The 23,681-nt window shown below is 44.8% G+C and overlaps 1 protein-coding gene across 3 annotated transcripts in view; it reads left to right on the top strand.

The window, feature by feature from the left end:
- Window positions 1-23,044, top strand: part of LOC139444480 (cholinesterase-like) — a 46,251-nt gene extending 23,207 nt beyond the window's left edge. For all 3 annotated transcript variants that reach the window (XM_071225441.1, XM_071225439.1, XM_071225440.1), the window contains exons 2-5: window positions 14,011-14,320; window positions 16,203-17,415; window positions 19,096-19,256; window positions 21,703-23,044. In XM_071225441.1, the coding sequence (XP_071081542.1) occupies window positions 14,023-14,320; window positions 16,203-17,415; window positions 19,096-19,256; window positions 21,703-21,827 (1,797 nt within the window). In that variant the 5' untranslated portion in view covers window positions 14,011-14,022 and the 3' untranslated portion in view covers window positions 21,828-23,044. The remainder of the gene's footprint in view (window positions 1-14,010; window positions 14,321-16,202; window positions 17,416-19,095; window positions 19,257-21,702) is intronic.
- Window positions 23,045-23,681: the final 637 nt, after the last annotated feature.

Genomic DNA, 23,681 nt, shown 5'->3' with positions numbered 1-23,681 from the left:
CATGATAGAGCAATGTTTAATCGTGATATAAACCGAGATTCGTTCTTCATTGCGATTTATCGCGTAGCTGTCTAATATTTGTTAATATTCTGTGAACTATACTCTTGTAAAATCATGGGTAGTTTGACAATAGGGCCTGACTTGCGGGTTTCACGAACGTCGTAACGTCTATTGTAACGTCTATATTTGTTTGTTGTTTAACGCCGCTCTCGGCAATATTCCACCTTTATGACGGCGGTCTGTAAATAATCGAGTCTGGACCAGACAATCCAGTAATTGACACCATGAACATCGATCCACGCAGTTGGGATACGATGAGATGCATCAACCATGTCAGCGAGCCTGACCACCCGATCCCGTTAGTCGCCCCTTAAAACACGCAAAGTCGCCTGCTACGGCAAGCATGGGTTGCTGAAGACCTATTCTACCCCGGATCTTCACGGGTCTGTAACGTCTATGAACTTTCCCCCAACTCCGTGTGGGGGCGGTGGGGTAGCCTAGTGTTTAAAGCGTTCGTTCGGTCCATCCTGAGGTGCAGTTAGTATGTTGATGCTCAACTTCCTTACGTTATAGGGGCGGTCGGGTAGCCTAGTGGTTAAAGCGTTCGCACGTCACGCTGAACACCCGGGTTCGATTCCCGACATGGGTACAATGTGTGAAGCCCATTTCTGGTGTCCCAGCCGTGATATTGCTGGAAAATTGCTAAAAACGGAGTAAAACTATACTTACTCACCCCTCCAACAACACTGTGGTATAGCTTCTCAGAGTGGCATTAAAGCCTACTCTCGCTCACCGACCCCCTGAACTGTATAAATAACAATTTTCTTTTGAGACCTACCCTTCCATTTCATACTGTTGGCACTGGCTAGATGTGGCTAGACCTGTTCTCAGCTACATGATACAACTTTTGACTTTATGGATAGCGTGACGGCTCGTGTTTCTTTAAACAGACAGGGTGTCACCCATACTGCCATAAACGGTTATCTAGTATGTGTATGGAACAGTATGTAGTTGGTTGGTCACTCTGTTCCGTTACTTCCGTAAGTATCTGAATATACAATCTATGCAGTTATCTAGTATAAGGCTAATTCTTCACAAGGTGACTAAATACGCCGTTTACATGAGGTCGACCTCTTTTGCATTTTCAAAGCTCAGGCAATAATCTTTGTGATGCTAATTACTTTCATTGTGATTTGATACACCAAACCAAAATGATGAATTATTTTTAAAATATTTATCTCATTAAAAACTTATAATATTATGCAGATGAAACTGCTTAATTTTTGTTTTTAAACGTCCATGTATTCATCTTTCGCTGAGTTATAATTCCAGAATGTTGGGGTAAAGTAAACAAACAAACAAATATACAAACAAACAAACAAACAAACAATAAATAAATAAATAAATAAATAAATAAATAAATAAATAAATAAATAAATAAATAAATAAATAAATAAATAAATAAATAAATAAATGAATAAATTTAGAAGTAGGGCCTTTTATATGTACAGGTGTCGGCGACACCCTCGCACACTGATAACCGCTGGGGTACCGTGTGGGTGGTTCCCGCACCGACATCGCTGGTAGCACTTAGCACGAGAATAAATCGTTTAACACATATACACAGGGTACCGTCTTGGTGCAGACAACTTTGCATTTAGAGCTGAAAACACAAACCGGCTTAACCACTTGCTTTCTCGCCCACAATGTGTCACAGGTGACACGTCCGTCAAGGTATGTACAATCGAGTTACGCAGTAACTTCCACACCCTCTCGGGCAACAATGGTGTATGATGGTGCTGTTAATGACGTGCCGGACGTTCCCTCTGTGCAATATAACGGCATATTCTGAGAAAATCTTTTGTTTGAAGTTTTAATAAGAATTAGATAGACAATGTTGTACAAGCAGCTTTAACATGTGAGTCACACCTGCCGCGAGATGGATTGTGTGATGTGATAGTAACGTGAACGAGTGAAACTAGTGAAACTAGTTCCAATATTGGTTCCTCCCTATACCGACAGAGGTGAGGTATGGGTCTGGGTTTTGAGCCGAGAAAAAGTACGCCCTGACAGCTAAATCTCCCTGTGCATTTATATAATGAGCTTAGTCCGCGATCAAAACAACCTAAGGTAACATGAAATAATATGACCATAAGTGTGGTGAAATATGGTTAAACGTCGCGTCCAAGATTGTTGCACTTATATAGCGACGTGCATGCACGTGTGTGTGTGTGTGTGTGTGTGTGTGTGTGTGTGTGACTGCTTGTACTATTCCGGACTGCTGACGATTTTTGGCGCTAGCACGCTGAAAACCATGCCGCAGTTTAACATGAATATCCCACTCAGAGACAGTATACTGACCCCGAGCCGACCAGTCCTTGTTTGAGCCCCTTAATGCCGAGCGCCAGACAGGGTAACAACAAGAACCATCTTTCAACGTCTCTTGGTATCGAACCCCGGACCTTCCGCCCACCGTACCACCAACAAGTACCATCATTTAGCCTCTTTTTGGTAAGACGCGACCGGGGATCGAACCCCGACATTCCCTGGACGCTCTACCACTAGACCTAGACCACGGATGCGGTCGAATTCCCCCTAAGGAAATAGAGTTGGTGTAATGTAAGGAATTCAATTCGTTTGAATAAAAGAGACGAATCTATTCAACATTCGCAGGTGATCCGGGATAATTATGTTATAATGGTCTAAACTGATTACCTCCGAAGGCAGTGTAGCGTCGATTACATTCCAATACCAGCTGATCAATGCCTTGTGTAAATCCTTCACGTGCAATTAGTAGCGCCACCTGGCGGAAGTCCAAATGAGTTGTCTGCCCATTTCCAGCTGATGAAAAAACCTACACGGGAAATACATGTCGCCGATACAGCCAGCTTCAGGGTATTCAGCCGTGACGATATAAGAAAGAAGTATGTACCTGACTGGAAAGTCGTAATATGGCGTCAACTTACGTAGGGTATGTCTTGTTAAACACATGTTATTAGATAGAAGTATGTTGTTTAATTGAGCGGATATGTGTTGATATCATCATTGATGCAGCAGGAGGTCACGTGAGAGCGGGGGCGTCGGAAGTAGTTCCACACGTTGCCCGGATGACGACGTAAAACCTCCGATGCCAGAATTGCAATCCCCGACGTAAGGAGTTGCAAGTTTTTTACGAAGAACGTTGATAAAGTTCTTCTGAGAATGTGCAACTCCTTCGCAGAACTTGCAACTCCTTCGTAAAACTTGCAACTCCTTTGTAAAACTTGCAACTCCTTCGTAAAATTTGCAACTCCTTCGTAGAACCTGCAACCCCTTCGTAAAACTTGCAACTCCTTCATAAAACTTGCAACTCCTTCGTAAAACTTGCAACTCCTTCATAAAACTTGCAACTCCTTCGTAAAACCTGCAACCCCTTCGTAAAACTTGCAACTCCATCATAAAACTTGCAACTCCTTCGTAAAACTTGCAACTCCTTCTCAGAAATTGCAACTCTTTCGTAAAACTTGCAACTCTTTCGGAAGCTTTGCTGTCTTCAACGTCAGGATTACAAACTCCGTAAGACTTGCAATCACCTTAGTAAGCTCTGCTATCTTCGTCGTAAGACTTGCAATCACCTTAATAAGCTCTGCAATTACCGACGTTAGAGAGTTTATATTCAAGCCAGTGACTTGTTTTATCCCCATATGTGTAAGCGTCGTCAAGCAGCAATCAATATGACACCTGCAATAAACGACGTAATGCTTGCAACCTCCGATGTAAGGTTTGCAATCTCTGACATAAGACTTGCAACCGCCTTTGTAAAATTATTAATTTCGAGCTCAGCTGTTACGCGCTGTGACTTCTCATTATAAGAACTATTCCCCCGGCAGCTGATATTTACGTAAGAAATGTCCTAACTAACTTGGGACTCTCTCTGTGCAATGTTGGGCTGCCTGTGTAATGGTAATCTTGGAATTGACTTAGATATCAAGTGTGCTGCGAACATGCCTCTGTTATTGATCGTTGTCAGCAGCAAAGGAGGTTGCTGTACTTCAATAAATATTAAGGCGGCTTATGAGCGAGTGAGTTGGGTTTAACAATATTCCAGTTATATCGCAATGTGTCAGCTTAAAGTGGGAGGAAAGCCCGACGTAATGCAGGTCTGAGACGTTTACCACTTCGGTGAAACCCACGAGCAAGGGTAGGGTGCTGACAAACCTAGAAACATAATTGGGGCGAACCGGGATTCGAACCCACAATCATAGGATTCTGGCGTGCCCAAGGGACGCAACTCTGCACAGCGAATCTCGGCGCGTTAGACGCTCTGCGACCAACCCCTCACGGTGTACATACACATCTGGAGTATTGTTAATCATGAAGGAGGCTATAGGTAGTCGTTATTGTATATCCAGATATATCTGGTAGCCACATTACCCATATCACATCTCCGAACCAGCACGTGCTTGGGATAACGGTACTTCCTGTTTCTGCACATGCGAGGAGTTATACCACGTGTAACACAAACACTCCTCATCATGTCTGAACACTTGGCAGTAACGGTAGGGGGTGCTCTTGAAGAGAAAGCTCACGTGATAGGCTGTAATTACTGGCATGGGTGAAGTGTACCAGTGTCACTACCCTCCCCCTCTACCTCAACCACGCCCACCCTCAACCCTCACTTTTCGCCAGTCTAGTCCCTCATTTAGTGGCGAGCGAGGGAGGATGGTTTCACGCCGCTTTTAGCAATACTCCAGCAATATCACGGCGGGGGACAACAGAATTGGGCTTCACACATTGTACCCATGTCGGGAATAGAACCCGGTCCTCCGGCGTGACGAGCGAACGTTCTTACCACTAGGCTACCCGACCGCCCCACACCTGTCCCCCCATTCATTATTGCTGCCATTATTAAGTCGCCTATCAATGTTGGACCGCGTGGTGTAAAGTCTGGAAGGTAATTTAAGGTACCGACGTTTACTACAATACCTTAAAAACTATGTGCTCGAAAGGGTGCACCGGAATCACGCACGCACGAATACGGTGTTAGCGTTGGGCGTCTCAACGTGCGTGATTCCCGTGCACCCTTTCGAGTTGAGTTGATTGGTTCAACTGAGTCATATGACCCTGTGACGCAGGGGTAGCATTATGCAGATGGCTGTTACAATGAATGCCTGTTCCCCCCGTGACGAACAGGTCTGGTTGTTGATGAAATATAGTGATAGCTAAATAGACATATTTTTTTTTTTATTCATGCACCGATTGTCTTTAAATGTAATATCCAGTTATGTATGACTGTTTAATAATCTCATACCAACTTTGACTGGAGTAGGTCAACTAGTTTTTTCAGATATTATAGTAAACGTCTGTACCTTAAGTATACCTTCTTCTACCGAGCGGAGCGGTCGGGTAGCCGAGTGGTTAAAGCGTTCGCCCGTCACGCCGAAGACCCGAGTTCTATTCCCCAAATGGGTACAATGTGTGAAGCCCATTTCTGGTGTCCTCCGCCGTGATATTGTTGGAATATTGCAGAAAACGGCGTTAAACCATAATCACTCATTTTAGGTCTTCCAGCCTTTTGGTGTCGCTCGCTGGTTTCCTTTAACTGTGTGACCTCTGACCTGAGTGGCACACTGACCTCACAAGGCTATCAAATACACTTGGTGCACCCCTTGGTTGCGAGCCTTTAAAGTCAATTCGAAACATGTGGGTAAACGTTTCATTAAACATCGCTTCAGCATCAATTACAAAGACTACTTGTGTAGATCCTCAGTGTATAACAACTAACAGATACACTCGTGCTGGAGCCAGCTATTACTTGTAAGGTTATCAAGCGTGTCCATGGAGCGATTAAGCCATTCCTGTAAGACTGTTCTTTGAATGGTGTACAAAAGCACGTTGATATATAACGGGCTATGAGATTTAACTTATGAATATCTAACTTCTCGCCTTTGTACCGTTTAGTGGGGCTTCGGGTAGCCTGTGGTTAACGCGTTCGCTCGTCACGCCGAAGACCCGGGTTCGATTCCCGACATGGGTACAATGTGTGAAGCCCATTTCTGGTGTCCCCCGCCGTGATATTGCTGGAATATTGCTAAAAGCGGCGTAAAACAATACTCACTGACCGTTTTGTAAGAGACAAAAACAGGTGTCCTCAATACGACTCGATACAACAAACCCCATACATACAACCTGACTGACTGAGCGTCGTTGCTTTGACACAACGTACTACATACTGTAAATCTTGAAATTAACGCGAGCGTGAATTAAATGCGAAAACTGCGAGTGGTCTTTGTATGCATTAATTAACTTCGCATTTAAGTCTCCAAAATGACTATCAACAATCAACTGCACACTTTGGATAGGGGAAATACCAACTTGAATATATGTACACAAACACGGTTCATCGAGCATAGTTTGAACAAGCATATACAAATGCCATCTAAAGAATAGGAATTTAGTATTTACATCTGAACGTAGATATATGGCATATTTGGCTGCAAACTACAGCAGCGATTAGCCTAAATACCCGACCCTATGTCTACGCGATAATACCATATTAGAAGACAAAGGGCAGATGTCATAGGCGTAGACTAACATCTAGTCTCTGAAATGAACATTTCGTACAGAAACAAAATAGTTGTTAAACTGTCTTAATAAAAAAATATCTGGATCCGCCTATGTGTCTAAGTGATAACACAATACCACAACACAAAGTGATCGCACGTCTATATATGCAAGTATAACATAGCAAATCAAACATACATTGTCAGCGTTCAAGGTAGACGATCAGCTCCACGGCTAATAGAATAAGAGATCATACCGGTTGGCTTCACGTTCTACGACCAAAATATACCCGTTTGTGTTACTTCCAACGGCCGATAGAACAACCCGTTAGATTAGGCTCCAGATAAAGGTGCAGTCGAACTGGTTGTAAATGAGGTCATTCAAACAGCACTTGTCTGCTACCAAGGCGAGTATGGGCTACTTCAGACTGGCAAGATCTGATTTTTCTAATAACATAGACAATGGCTCAGTTTAAAATGAGGCACCAATTACACAGTCTCGATCTCCAGACAAAAGAGTCTAACTGATGCTTATAGGGTCCTACCTACACGTGTACAGTATCAGTCGGCTACTTGTACCGTACTTCCTCATATAACGGGAAACCCTGCATAGCGTGTGTACAGCATCATAGTAACCGCGGGGTCTTTATAACAGAGGGGACGAACAGTTAAGTTATAATCACAGACCGTCCTAACTGTATCTAACGATATCGAAGGATGTCATTCATAACGACGGCGGTAACCCAGTGCAATGATACGGATTAAAACATTGTCCACAATACACAACATTATCGGCACTTGACATCATATATTTGGGGATATTCTGATTCTTGGGAGTTCGATATGCGCTTAGTGTGCCGATATATGTGGCATGGCTGAAAAGTACTGATACTGACTTTGACGGACTGCGTTGATGCTTTGACTACTGAGGGCGGTCGGGTAGCCCAGTGGTTAAAGCGTTCGCTTGTCACGCTGAAGACCCGGGTTCGATTCCCGACATGGGTACAATGTGTGAAGCCCATTTCTGGTGTCCCCAGTCGTGATGGTGCTGGACCGCCTCCGTGGTCTAGTGGTAGAGCGTCCGCCCGGAGAGCGGAAGGTCCCGAGTTCGATCCCCGACCGCGTCATAACAAAAGACGTTAAAAGATGGTATTTGTTGTTACCCTGTCTGGCGCTCGGCATTAAGGGACTAAAACAAGGACTGGTCTACTCGGAGTCAGTATACTGTGTCTGAGTGGGGTATTCATGTTAAACTGCGGCATGGTATCTCAGTGTGCTAGCACTATAAATCGGCATCAGTCCGGACTAGTACCAGCAGCCACGCACACGTGCATGCACGTCGCTATATAAGTGCAATAATTTCGGACGCGACGTTAAACCCCATTTCTCCTCACCGTGATAGTGCTAAAAGCGACGGAAATGCATACTCACTTACTCACTCGCTTTGATTTCTGAATGAATGGCTCTTGGAGTTAGGTCTTTCATTTGGAGACTCTTCAAGACAGAGCGGTGGCCAATTTCGTCTATTTTAATCAACAGAGAATGCCAGGGTTGTGTATTTGGTTCAATGCAGTCTGTAAGCTTGTACTTACCGCAGTTAAGGGTATACAATGCATCCTTCCTAGCTAGGCAAGAAGGTTTTCACCCACTTAATGAATGTTCAAAAAACAATATTCCGGCTTTTGAAAAAAGTATGTTGGATATATTTTGATGACATACGTTGACAGCTGAACTGAAAACAGCTATCTATGTTTTGAATAGATGGCATAGGCAGCATCCTTTGTACAAATGACGGTAAAAACTCAATTTGTCTTGGAAAAAAAATAGACAGTAAAAACTAAAATGTTAACTGTATGATGTAACGGAGACGTAACAACGGCAGCGGTCGTCGTTCCGCTCCGTCAACGTCAGTCACGCCGTGCACCCCAACGCTGTCGGATATCCAAGCCATGTTCACCATACACCGTCAGGAATACCTCCCACATATTTATAAGCCCTTCACAGTACACGCCAGCCCTGATTGGTCCCCGATAGATGGATCTCGCTCACCACGACCGCCAGAAACACCGCGGTCGGATTGAGGGGAATTGTCATTTGTGGGTAATGGAATTCCTTGACGTAACTGGCGGATATGTTTCACTACTTCAAACGTTTGTTTTAAAAAAACGGGATTTAACCTAACCGGGGTGCGTTATCTGCTGGAAGACTAACTTCGATCTACGGGGAGCCATCTATTGGGTAGACTTAATCTGGTCCAAAGGGCGCTACATCTAATGGGGAGACTAACCTCGTCCACAGGGCTCTACATCTAATGGGGAGCCTAGCCTCGTCCACAGGGCTACATCTAATGGGGAGCCCTAGCCTCGTCCATGGGGCGCTACATCAAACGGGGACACTAACCTCGTCTATAGGGCGCTACATCTAACGGGGAGCCTAGCCTGGTCCACAGGGCGCTACATCTAATGGGGAGCCTTGGCCTCGTCCACAGGGCGCTCCATCTAATGGGGAGCCTTGGCCTCGTACACAGGGCGCTCCATCTAATGGGGAGCCTTGGCCTCGTCCACAGGGCGCTCCATCTAATGGGGAGCCTTGGCCTCGTCCACAGGGCGCTACATCTAATGGGGAGCCTTAGCCTCGTACACAGGGCGCTCCATCTAATGGGGAGCCTTGGCCTCGTACACAGGGCGTTGCATCTAATGGGGAGCCTTGGCCTCGTACACAGGGCGTTGCATCTAATGGGGAGCCTTGGCCTCGTCCACAGGGCGCTCCACCTAATGGGGAGCCTTAGCCTCGTACACAGGGCGTTGCATCTAATGGGCAGACTTATCCTCAGTCCACAGGGCGCAACATCTTACGGGGAGACAGCCTCTGTTCACAGGGCGCCCCATCTAATGGGGTGACTTAGCCTCTGTCCACGGGGCGCTACATCTAATGGGGAGCCTTAGCCTCTGTCCACGGGGCGCTATATCTAATAGAGAGACTATCCTCGATCCATGGGGCGCTACATCCCATGGCGAGACTTAGCCTCTGTCCACGGGGCGCTATATCTTAAAGAGAGACTACCCTCGATCCACCGGGCGCTACATCTCATGGCGAGACTTGGCCTCTGTCCACAGGGCGCTATATCTAATGGGGAGCCTTAGCCTCGTCCACAGGGCGTACATCTAAGGGGGAGACTTAGCCTCAGTCCACAGGGCGCTACATCTAATGGGGAACCTTAGCCTCTGTCCACGGGGCGCAATATCTAATAAAGCGACTACCCTCGATCCATGGGGCGCTACATCTCATGGCGGCTTAGCCTCTGTCCACGGGGCGCTATGTCTAATGGCGAGGATCAGCCTCTGCCCACGGGGCGCCCCAACTCATGGGGAGACTTGGCATCTGTCCACGGGGCGCTATATCTAATAGAGAGACTACCCTCGATCCACGGGGCGCTACATCTCATGGCGAGACTTAGCCTCTGTCCACGGGGCGCTACATCTCATGGGGAGCCTTAGCCTCTGTCCACGGGGCGCTATATCTTAAAGAGAGACTACCCTCGATCCACGGGGCGCTACATCTCATGGCGTGACTTAGCCTCTGTCCACGGGGCGCTATATCTTAAAGAGAGACTACCCTCGATCCACGGGGCGCTACATCTCATGGCGAGACTTAGCCTCTGTCCACGGGGCGCTATATCTAATGGAGAGTCTACCCTCGATCCACGGGGCGCTACATTTAATGGAGAGACTTAGCCTCGTCCACGGGGCGCTACATTTAATGGAGAGACTTAGCCCCGTCCACGGGGCGCTATATCTAATGGAGAGACTTAGCCTCGTCCACGGGGCGCTATATCTAATGGGGAGACTTAGCCTCGTCCACGGTGCGCTATATCTAATGGGGAAACGGCCTCTGTTCACGGGGCGCTACATCTAAGGGGGAGACTTGGCCTCTGTCCACGGGGCGTTACATCTAATAGAGAGACTACCCTCGATCCATGGGGCGCTACATCTCATGGCGAGACTTAGCCTCTGTCCACGGGGCGCTACATCTAATGGGGAGACATAGCCTCCGTCCATGGGGCGCTACATCTAACGGGGAACCTTAGCCTCTGTCCACGGGGCGCTATATCTAATAGAGAGACTACCCTCGATCCATGGGGCGCTACATCTCATGGCGAGATTTGGCCTCTGTCCACGGGGCGCTATATCTAATAGAGAGACTACCCTCTGTCCACGGGGCGCTACATCTCATGGCGAGATTTGGCCTCTGTCCACGGGGCGCTATATCTAATAGAGAGACTACCCTCGATCCACGGGGTGCTCCATCTAATGGGGAGACTTGGCATCGGTCCGCGGGGATCTACATCTGTTGGGGGAGTTAGTTGCAACATCTACTGAAGGACTGAAGGCCAAGGTGATATAAGCGTGAAGTTAAAATCTTTGCCATTCTTCACAAGGAAGTAGACTGGTTATATATGCTAAATATGCAGTGCCTGGGTAATAAGCATGTCGTCATCTGCGTTACTTCAGCTGTTTTTAACTCAAACCATTTCCTTTTCACGCAGTGAAGAGGCTTCTGGTACACGTTTTACATACGTAGAAGACCCGCAACAAACAAATACACATGATGTTCTAACCAAACAACTAGCATGATGAGAAAGTGGCAAGAAAGTGGCAGAGAAAGAAATCTCATTTACTCCACATCATGCTAAACAAATAATTGTTTCTGCATTTGCACCAGTTTTAACATCCCCGTATGCAAGATTTGCACCATCAAATAACAGTAAATGTATACCAATGACAACGCAACCATCTACAAAGCGTTTCAGTTACGTTGCCAGGAGAACTCTTTCTCTGTGTCTTTTGTGGGTGTGAAGTAGCCTAGCGGTTATAGCGTTCGCTCGTTCCGGCGAAGGTCTGGGTTCGATTCCCCACATGGGTATAACGTGTGAATCCAATGTCTGGTGTCCCCCGTCGTGATGTCGCTGGAATATTGTTGAAACTGGGGTGAACATCACTCACTTACTCACCCATCCATCAATCCATTCACATACCAACCTTCTACATACCCACCCATCCAACCACCCATCAACCCATCTACATACTCACCCATCCAACCACTCATCAACCCATCTACATACTCACCCATCCAGCCACATACCCACCCATCCACATACCCACCCATCCAACCACACTTCTACCCAGCGACCCACAAACTCATCCACATGCCCATCCATCCAACCACCCATCAACCTTTCTACATACCCATCCATCCAACCACCCACCAACCCATCCCCATCCCCATCCATCCAAACACCCATCAACCCATCTACATACCATCCACATACCCACCCATCAAACCACATATCCACCGACCCTCTCACCAAACCAACCCTCCACCAACCTATCCACATGCCCACCCTTCCAACCACCCATCAACCCATCTACATGCCCACCCTTCCAACCACCCGTCAACCCATCTACATGCCCACCCTTCCAACCACCCATCAACCATCTACATGCCCACCCTTCCAACCACCCATCAACCCATCTACATGCCCACCCTTCCAACCACCCGTCAACCCATCTACATGCCCACCTTTCCAACCACCCATCAACCATCTACATGCCCACCCTTCCAACCACCCGTCAACCCATCTACATGCCATTCCTTCCAACCACCCATCAACCATTTACATGCCCACCCTTCCAACCACCCGTCAACCCATCTACATGCCATTCCTTCCAACCACCCATCAACCATTTACATGCCCACCCTTCCAACCACCCGTCAACCCATCTACATGCCATTCCTTCCAACCACCCATCAACCCATCTACATGCCAACCCATCCAACCACCCATCAACCCATCTACATGCCAACCCATCCAACCACCCATCAACCCATCTACATGCCCACCCTTCCAACCAGCCATCAACCATTTACATGCCCACCCTTCCAACCACCAATCCACATTCCCACCCTTCCAACCACCCATTAACATACCCACCCACCCTCTCACCAATCCACAAACCCACCCATCCAACTATCCAACTACCCTCTCACCAATCCACAAACCCACCCATCCAACTATCCAACTACCCTCTCACCAATCCACATACCAACCCACCCAGCCGACCACAACCCATCTGCATACCCTACCAACCCCACCCCCACCCCACGCACCCCAACCCCACCCAGCGACCAACAAACGCATCCACATACCCACCCATCCATCCATTACGCATCTATCTTTTTTTGGTTTGAGTGATTTAAAACCATGTTGAGGTTTCTTTTGGTCGTCAGTGTAATTGGAACATACAGATATGACAAACATTCCTACCTATCCATTCGTTAACCCAGACACATTAAAAACAGGATGACTTCACATGCAACGGTACAGGCTTGGTTAACGGGGTTGGCAGTGTTTTTGATGAGCTCTTCAGTCAGCAAGACGAGCAGTCCTATTGGATAAAATCAATGATGGATCTGTCTCTTGTCCAATGAAACACGATGAAAAGACGTTAAAAGATGGTACTTGTTAAAACAAGGACTAAAGTTCTCACGGAAATGAAAAAAAACTGTTTTTCTCAATTTAAAAATCGACACAAAGTGTAACGTAGCTGTAAATACGAAATAACAAAACAACTCGAAAAGTACTAGTCTGGATTTGCTAGTTTGATCTCAGTGAACAATACAAAATGTACTTTACAGGAGGTAATTTGTCGGCACTTTCAACATTCAAAAATAAAACTAAGTCCAAATTGACATAGCAGAAACAGACTATAGGCATTATGCACCTGTTCTCACCTGTCGTCAAGGTGTCATAAGTCACCTTGATCTACTTACACCTGGTTATGCCCTGTTTCACAATATTCTGTTTTATTCACATTTTTACACACTTTTACGTGTAAAAAGGCATAAAAACATTTGATACGCTGTATTTGTGTCACGGCCCAATTAGTACTAATTGAGTTGTTTGAATATTTACATATTTTGTATATTAACTGCATTTATTTAAGATCTGAGGTCGAAAAAACAGGTTTTTTTCATTTCCGTGAGTACTTTAGTCGGCTCGGAGTAAATATACTTTGTCTGAGCTATCACTATAAATCGGTATCAGTCAGGACTAGTACAAGCAGCCACACACACACACGTGCATGCATGGAGCTATATCAGTGCAATTAATTTGTACGTGCATCTATATAAGCTATCTATATAAGTGCAATAATCTTGGACACGACGTTAAACCCCATTTCACCTCACCTCACCCCATGATGTCAATCACTGGATTGGCTGGCCTGGACTCCATTGTTTACAGACCAGCGTCATACAGCTCGATATTACTGAGTACGGAGTTAAAATAATGATCTAGGGGACGCAACTCGGGAAGGTGTTACGGGACAAGAAAGGGCAATAAATGACACTGACGGGACTCGGCATCCGGATAAAACATGTTATTTTTTAATTTTCAAATCTGTTCCAGTTGTAGCGTACAATGCCAGAACTAAGAGGGTTGCCAGGATGGCTCACGTGGTGTGTGCTGCTGATCACGTGTTCAAAGGGAGAGTACTCTGTGGTGACCACCTCCCTGGGGCCTATCCGTGGCAACAGGACAACGGTGTTGAACTCCACTGTCGACATCTACTACGGCATCCCATATGCAGCGCCACCTGTTGGTGACCTCCGATTCCGTCGCCCCGTGCCTCACGACCCCTGGAACACAACCCGTGACGCGCTAGACATGCCCAACTCCTGTCATCAGAGTATCGACGAGTTGTTCGACAGGTTTGAAGGTGTGTATGTCTCCTGATAGTTGTCCGTACTCCACGTACTGCACGTATCTCCCCCTACCCTTCGTTACATAGGAAGTGTACCAATCTCCCCCTACCCTTCGTAACATAGGAAGTGCACGTATCTCCCCCTACCCTTCGTAACATAGGAAGTGTACGTATCTCCCCCTACCCTTCGTTACATAGGAAGAGTACGTATCTCCCCCTACCCTTCGTTACATAGGAAGAGTACGTATCTCGCCCTACCCTTCGTTACATAGGAAGTGTACCTATCTCCCCCTACCCTTCGTTACGTAGGAAGTGTACGCATCTCCCCCTACCCTTCGTTACATAGGAAGTGTACGTATCTCGCCCACACCCTTCGTTACATAGGAAGTGTACGTATCTCCCCCTACCCTTCGTTACATAGGAAGAGTACGTATCTCCCCCTACCCTTCGTTACATAGGAAGTATACGTATCTCCCCCTACCCTTCGTTACATAGGAAGAGTATGTATCTCGCCCTACCGTTCGTTACATAGGAAGTGTACGTATCTCCCCCTACCCTTCGTTACATAGGCAGTTTACGTATCTCCCCCTACCCTTCGTTACATAGGCAGTGTACGTATCTCCCCCTACCCTTCGTTACATAGGAAGTGTACGTATCTCGCCCACACCCCTTGCAACACAGGCTGCGTACGTATCACAACCTTCGTTACGCAGGATGTGTACGTATCTTTACCCTACCCCCTACCCCCCACCCCCCACCCCACCCCCGCCCGCCCCTCCATTCACAACACAAGAAATTGCGTATCTTTGTCCCACCTCTAGTAACACAAGATGTATCCGTATCTTTCCCCCTACCCTTCACAATACAAGAAGTGTACGTATTTTTCCCCTATTCTTTGTAAAACAGGACATGTACGTATCTATCTACCATTCTTCGAAACACAGGATGTGTTCGTATCTTTTCCCCTACCCTTCGTAACACAGGAAATGCACGTATCTTTTCCCTATTCTTCTTAACATCTTCGAAACACAGGATGTGTTCCTATCTTTTCCCCTACCCTTCGTAACACAGAATGTGTATGTATCTTCCCAATCACCAACCATTCACAACACAAGAAATATGCGTATCCTTCCCCTACCCGTCGTAACACGGGATGGCTACGTAACATTGCCCTACCCCTCGTAACACCAAATATGTACGTATATTTTCCCTACCCTTCAAAACATAAGATGCGGACGTATTTTTCGCCCTCTCCTTCGTAACACAGGATATGTACGTATCGTTCCCCTATTCTTCGTATCAAAGGATATGTACGTATCTTTCCCCTATTCTTCGTAACACAGTATATATCTTTCCCCTATTCTTCGCATCAAAGGATATGTACGTATCTTACTCCTATTCTTCGTCACACAGGATATATCTTTCCCCTATTCTTCGAATCAAAGGATATGTACGTATCTTTCTCCCTTTCTTCGTAACACAGGATGTGATCGTATCTTTTCCCCTACCCTTCGTAACACAGGATATGTACGTATATTCACCTATTCTTCGTAACACAGGATATGGTCGTATCTTTCCCCTACTTTCGTAACACAGGATGTGTACGTATTTTTTTCCTATGGACCGGGTTCGAATCCCCACATGGGTACAATGTGTGAAGCCCATTTCTGGTGTTCCCCGCCGTGATATTGCTGGAATAAAACGGCGTAAAACCATACTCACGCACTCACTCGTAACACATTTCGCGAGTTAACTAGAGTAACTAGATGTCCTTGATAAAACCGATAAAACACCGTGCACATCCGCTACACAGAGGCAAACCGGTTTTACGTGTATACCTCAATAACCGGAATCAGTTTTGGCGTTATTCCCTAAGTTCCTGAAGTTGTCTTTCCAGGTGTGGACATGTGGAACCCCAACACAAACATGAGCGAAGACTGCCTGTACCTGAACATCTGGGTCCCGAGGGGTGGGGCTCTGAAAAAAGCCATCTTGCTGTGGATATACGGGGGGACGTTTGCCTTGGGAACGTCGACGCTCAGGGTGTATGACGGCAAATACATGGCCGCTGCAAATGACGTTATCGTTGTGTCCATTAACTACCGAATAGGCACCCTAGGATTCCTCAGTTACGGAGATGATGCATTTTCTTCCGGAGATGACGCCCCTGGCAACGTTGGTCTTTTAGATCAGTTAATGGCAATCAAATGGGTGAGAAATAACGCTGACAATTTTGGCGGTGACGTCAACAGGATTACCATTTTCGGAGAGAGTGCTGGCGCGGTTAGCGTCTCGATGCATTTGTTGTCACCTCTGTCACGTGACTTGTTTAACAACGCAATGATGCAAAGCGCAAGCGCGTTATGCTACTGGGGGTTGCATACGCGACAGATGGCAAATGACAGGACTAGAGCACTGGCCCAAAGGTTTAACTGTACAACAACGGATGAGACGGAAATGCTGAAATGCTTGAGAAGCGCAGACCCACAAGAGTTATCAGTGGAGGCGTGGTACATCGTGGACTTCTATTTCGACGCCCCCTTCGCTCCAGTAGTTGATAAGTATTTCCTTCCCGATATTCCAGAGAAGTTGATAGCTCGGGGTGAAATAAAAAACACCAGTATTTTATTGGGTGTGAACAAGAACGAGGGGAACTACTTTCTGCTATACGGAGTCCAAGATAAGTTCAAACTCAACAACCCGAACCCTCTTGACAGAGACGAGTTCTTGGACGTGGTGCGAGATGTTGTTGCCCCTAGCAACGATAAGACAAAGAAGGCTGTTGCTGTGGAGTATGAAGAGGAGGAGTTGCCTGTTGACAGAGACACCTACCGTGTCATTGCTGATGACATCAGTGGTGACAGGGCTTTCAAGTGCCCCACCATCGATTTCGCCAGGGAAATGTCGAGAATAAACAAAGATATTTTTCTTTACTCCTTCGAACACCGTGTGTCTACCAACCCATGGCCGAAGTGGGCCGGCGTCATGCATGGGTATGAAATCGAGATTATCTTCGGACTTCCGCTGGAGAACGGAAGTAGATACAATAGCGACGAGGTGGACTTGAGCAGACGTGTGATGAAGATGTGGACGAACTTCGCTAAATATAGGTAGGGATGGCGCTGTATTTTGTGTAAATGAGTTGGTGATTGTTTATGTCCTTGAGTTTGTTTCTTATTTGACACCGCGCTCATCAATACTTCAGCATTATGGCGACTAATTAAAAAAATAAATCTAGACCAGATAATCCAGTGATTGACATAATGAGCATCGATCTAAGCAATTGGGATTACGATGACATGCATCATCCAAGTCAGCGGGCCTGACCATCCGATACCGATAGACGCCTCTTACGACAAGCATGGGTTTTCGAAGAACAGTTCTAACCTGTATCTTCACGGGGACAACCATTGGTTGTTGAAGACCAATTCTAGCCGGGATCTTCACGGGTATTTTAGCTGTAAGTAAGTGACAGGTGGTTGGATGAAAGGGATTTGTACCAGAATGACGATTTGGACACGGCTCCAGTGTATGGACAGTGATGGAATGAGTGTGTTTCTGCAAAGTGAGTAATTGTGGATGGATGTCTTATAGTTATCAGTGCATCATTATGATTTTGTTTGTTTGTTTATTTGTTTGTTTAACGCCGCACTCAGCTATATTTCAGCTATATGACGGCGATCTGTAAATAATCGAATCTGGACCAGAAAATCCAGTGATTGATATCATGAGCATCATATTGATGAGGGTGCATGCGGCGATGGGTGACAAGGGTCTGGTCATCTTTGGTTCGAAACCCAGACTCGCTCTGATTATGATTCGTGACTCATGGTCCATGCTTAATTGCTTCAACAACGCCTTCCCCCTAACCGTGATATAACTGAAATACTTTTCAAAGCGTCTATAAAGGTATCCAACTCCAACATATCCTCATTTTCCATATCCTGGTTAAATAGCAAAAGTAGATGCAATACTCTTTTTGAACGTGCATGCATGGTATTTGCACGTGCGTTTATTATTTGCTAAGCGCATAAAAATGTTCGCACGTGTACATAGTATATGCACGTGAAAATATTATTTTCACTCTGTGTTTTCATGTCACAATACACTGAAGAGCAAAAGATACTATACCTTGCTCTCAGTTGATTTTATCTTATGTTTGATTTTCAATTGAAATATCTGTAGTTGGTGGCATTATATCCAAAACATGAACTGCAAATGGCGCTTAGTCGGCACTCAAAGAATACTTCAACATGATTAATTATTTAATATTTTATTCGATTTAATACTTTAAAAAATCTTTTATCGCATTTTCGGCATAATTTTTCATTTCAAACATCGTAGGGGTCATGTGGTTGCAAATTCATTTCTTACTCCAGTCGTCATAGAACCAATATATTTTTACACAAGAGTAACCAAATACCCCGCCACATTCTACGATTTACAAACTGCTGTTGGAATGTTGGAAAGTTCAACAGACATAATCCAATAAAACAGCAGTTCTTTCAATTTTCAATTACATAAAAAACAAACTCGGTATGCTTTTTTTTGTCTCTCAGTTAACGTTTTTCAAATTTACATATTAATCAAATGTGTATATATTTTTTGCACGTGTATATATTATTTTCAAGTTTACGTAGTATTTCAACGAGTATATATTATTCGCGCGTGTACATATTACTTACACGTATGCATAGTATGACACGCGTACAGCTAACCAGCACGTGTAAATATACCCTGCACGTGTGTATATACAAAGCTCTCATCATAATTTGTACCTATGTTTGCAGCAACCCCAATGACGCAAACTCGAACAACTGGCCTCGTTTTGACATCAAATCCCAGCAATTTGTGTATCTGAATGTTTCTAAACCAGTGACGTCAGGTCGAGGCTTACGTCACAAGCAGTGTACCTTTTGGCGGGAGATCGTACCACTGCTGGCTGACCCGAGTGAGTACATATCATAAACGGGAGACGTGTGTCGTAAAATGAATCAATCTCAATAAAATCAGATCTTAGTTCTCGCTACCGCTAAACAAAGATCTGAGGACATCCCATTGGGGGTCACGTCAGAACGACCTTTCATCCGACCAATCAGAGCGTCGTTTGCCAGATCATGGAAGTGACAGTCGTAATGTGATTTCTAATCATGCAATCTCGAAAACTTTGACATGGTGTATTCCGAACGATAGTTTACGTACTCAACGACTGAATCCATACAATCTAGACCATCTACTAGCCTTTCCAGAATGTTCTTTTGTTCAGGTTTCAAATTTTTATTCGCGAATGTGTCAAAATATATTTCGAAGCGTAGTCGCAAATTTGAAATTAGTGCCGCAAGCACAAGAAAGCTGCCTTCTGATTGGTTAATGTCGACTTCGTATCAGTCATGTCATTGGTCGGTCAAAGTTCGCGCAAGGTCCGTCTGACGGAGATTGCAAAATGAATCACGGTAAAACTCGCTGCAAACGTATTAATTCATGGCAATGAATAGTCATGTGTCTAACATCGTGGGTATAGTGTACGTTAATTTGAATTGCTAAGCACGTTGTCGTGATCTCTATAATATGCGATTTAAATACAAACGACGGTTCTAATATTTTCCTATCAGTTAACATTCGTGATCCATGATAAATAACAATCACGTGTGTTGATTTACGTACTGGTACTGTCTCTTGCAATCGTGTTTTTCTCATAACAAAGACACATCATATATCATATTATATACTTAAGTGTGAAAGACTTAAATTTAAGTTGAGAAAGAAAACTAACTTTTAACGACGTGTGTTTATTTTATATACTTCAGTGTAAAAAACTGAGTTTTCCGAAGTTGAGAAAAGTGATATTTTCATTGCAATGAATATAACAAATGATATTTCACTGCAGTGAACATAACACCTGATATTTCACTGCTGTGAACATAACACTTTACGGAACTATAGACATCACAGTGACCTCCCTCAAATTGTCTCCTTGTATCGTGAGTGTCTGTCTTCACAAACTGTTGACTTTTTTTTACGTTTGTTCCACATTGACAAGGCAAAATGATGACAGGTGGTAATTGATGGAGTTAATATTGCTTCATGGCGTTTGTTATTCTCTTGAAAATGTCCCGTTATAAACTGTAAATTTCTCACTTAACTGGTCAATCGAGACCGTTCGTTCCCATAGCTTTTCTTTAATTAATATCTGTTCAAACACATGCTGCTTCACGCGAAAACATTCGGTGAAGTAACTCTCTTCTCATTCAACTCGGATTGGAAAACAACCTGTTTTGTGTTGAAAGTCAAATATATGTGCCTAACATAATTTACATACTTTATTTACACACCTTAGTTGATTTTCATGTGAACGCATAGTAAATTTACATGTACACACGTATGTATAGTTACACATGTGCAAAATTACTTACAGTTAGTAAATGTTGTGCATGTGAACGGAATATTAGCCGGGTCTTACACTGAGAGTAAACGGCTCCACACTTCCTGGGCGTTACACTGGGAGTAAACGGCTCCACACTTTCTGGGTCTTACACTGGGAGTAAACGGCTCCACACTTTCTGGGTGTTAAACTGGGAGTAAACGGCTCCACACTTTCTGGGTGTTACACTGAGAGTAAACGGCTCCACACTTTCTGGGCGTTACACTGAGAGTAATCGGCTCCACACTTTCTGGGTGTTACATTGAGAGTAAACGGCTCCACACTTCCCGGGTGTTACACTGAGATTAAACGGCTCCACACTTTCTGGGCTTACACTGAGATTAAACGGCTCCACACTTCCCGGGTCTTACACTGAGAGTAAACGGCTCCACACTTTCTGGGCGTTACACTGAGAGTAAACGGCTCCACACTTTCTGGGCTTACACTGAGATTAAACGGCTCCACACTTTCTGGGTCTTACACTGAGAGTAAACGGCTCCACACTTCCCGGGTGTTACATTGAGAGTAAACGGCTCCACACTTTCTGGGTGTTACACTGAGAGTAAACGGCTCCACACTTTCTGGGTCTTACACTGAGAGTAAACGGCTCCACACTTGCTGGGTCTTACACTGAGAGTAATCGACACTGAGAGTACAAGCAGCCACACACACACACACACGCGCGCGCACACGCACACGCACACACACGCAAACACACAAACACGTGCATGTATCAGTGCAATAATCTTGGACGCGACGTTTAAATAACCCCGTTTCACCTCACCTCTTTTATAAGGACGTCTCTTTCAACATAAATTTACATATCAGTGTAAGATACATCCCATAGATAGTTTGTTAAAATGATTTTTTTTCTTTTTAAAACATGCAACTCGCTTTTTCTCGTCTGTGACACTCTATAATATTAAGTCCTTCATGGATTCCCTCTGAATTACATTTATCTGTTTTTTCCCCTTAGCATCCCCACCGTCAGCAACGACAAGATGCGTCAACACAAGCCACTCCGTCTTCCCCAACTACACCGTTCTCTTCATCACCGGGGCCTTCATTATCGGCGGACATCTGAAGCAATTCTGCGCATGACAAACACTCAGTTGCTAGGAAACAGTGTACTGTTATCACTCCCATCGTTGGGAGTAACACGCACTTGGTTGCTATGATGCAGTAGATGGATATCACAATGTCTCTGGAATAACACGCAATTGTTTTTGATGAACCGATTAATTGTTTTAGGAAAGATGTAACACGTGGCGAGGAATATTGTATTGGTATGCAACAATGTGGGTTGCTAGGATACAGGACATTGGCAGCAGCAAATACGTATCAGTAGGACTCATAAAACTGATGCTGATTTATTTAATCAGATTGCTATGGCAACGTTATGGATTTTATTCAAAGTAGTCCGGGAGTGAAGCGGTCCGGATCACGACAGAGCGGTGTAAATCCTATAACTGAGACGTTTGTTGTTTGTTTTACTTGACCCTTGAACTTCTGACCTTTTTTAACCTTTGCAGCCGAACCTACAAGCATCGACTGAATGAGATTCGCAGTCTGTAAAACTAAGCATATGCCCTGCTTTTACGTCTTTGGGATGTTGTGTCTTCCTAATATGGAAAGAAAAAGGGACATCACTCTCAGGTTTATTCAAACACGAGATCCCAACAGCGCCGCCTACAGGTGACGCTCTTACCTCAACAGTGCAATGGAGCTTGGCATCGTGCATTAGTGGACGTGTAGCGGGCAAAATATGCAGCCATTGATGTATTGAGTTTGAACATTGAAAGACAGATAAACTGTATATTTCAGATATGAGTAAATGTATTTCACTTGTAACCATGGTAACTAGGGTATCACTGCACGTGTTGCTGTCGTTTGAAGAATCTTAGCATCATCACAGAACATCGATTGTATCTCCAAGCAATACTGATACTGTGGTTAATGCCAACTGTTTCGTGACGTCATAATGACGTCATACCATGACGTAATGTTTTACATGTTCTTATCACATGACAATGATAGAGCAATATGCATAATGACTCGTTGTATATACAGTGTATATGTTCTTTTCCTGGTTGCCATGTATATACCACCGAGACAACCTCACAGTATGGCCCATAACAAATGCCAACCTCGCTTCACCGAAACCGATGCTGTTACGATCTTTCCGATGAAGCTGGTCTCTTCTTGTTTCATTTGGCTCTTTTGACATCGTGTATTAGATGTGATTTTGTTCACAATTCGCCATCTTCTCGGTCAAAATGCATGTGACGATTTAATTATACAAATCAATGTGCGATAACGCTTTTCAAATTTAATTGTACTGTTTCGCTCTGACATTCTGAATGTTTGGTGACATTAAAGGTTCGGCAATTCGACAACTTCTCCATCAATTGCTTACAACGATGTAACAAATACACTGTTTGTGACAAACGTGTTTTTTCGTAATTCCTTTGACTTTTCCTGCAATTCGACGATCTTTCGCACACAATTCTTACGACGGTTTGTAATAGATTATGGTGTTCATGATATTATATAATTACACCGAGTATATGTACAGCTGTTTGTCATCTTCTTCATCATTTGAAATATATACTCATTCTTCCATTTCATAGCAATTGTATTTAGATGCTAGAACCAAGGTGATGGTGTGTACTCAGCCAACCGTAGCAACAATGTATAGCTGTTCAATGCTCCAAGTACATACTATAGAGAATAAAATCAGGTTTTGATATTGTTGGGATTGTTTTTTTTAAATATTAATGGCAGACTCACATGATGTGTATTCTGATGACGTGCATCTTTCTTGAGTTCGTCTCCAGCAACCCTGGTTGTCCCCCGTGAAGATCCGCGTTTGAATTGGTCTTCAAGAACTCTGCTTGTCCCCCGTGAAAATCCGGGTTTGAATCGGCCATCAGCAACCCATGCTTGTATCACCGT

Source organism: Haliotis cracherodii, unplaced genomic scaffold, assembly GCF_022045235.1.
Source record: "Haliotis cracherodii isolate W230 unplaced genomic scaffold, xgHalCrac1.p SCAF_54, whole genome shotgun sequence".
In the NCBI taxonomy this organism is placed as follows: Eukaryota; Metazoa; Mollusca; class Gastropoda; order Lepetellida; family Haliotidae; genus Haliotis; species Haliotis cracherodii.
The sequence above is the reverse complement of the archived record's forward strand: the minus strand, read 5'-3'. Positions and strand labels throughout refer to the sequence as shown.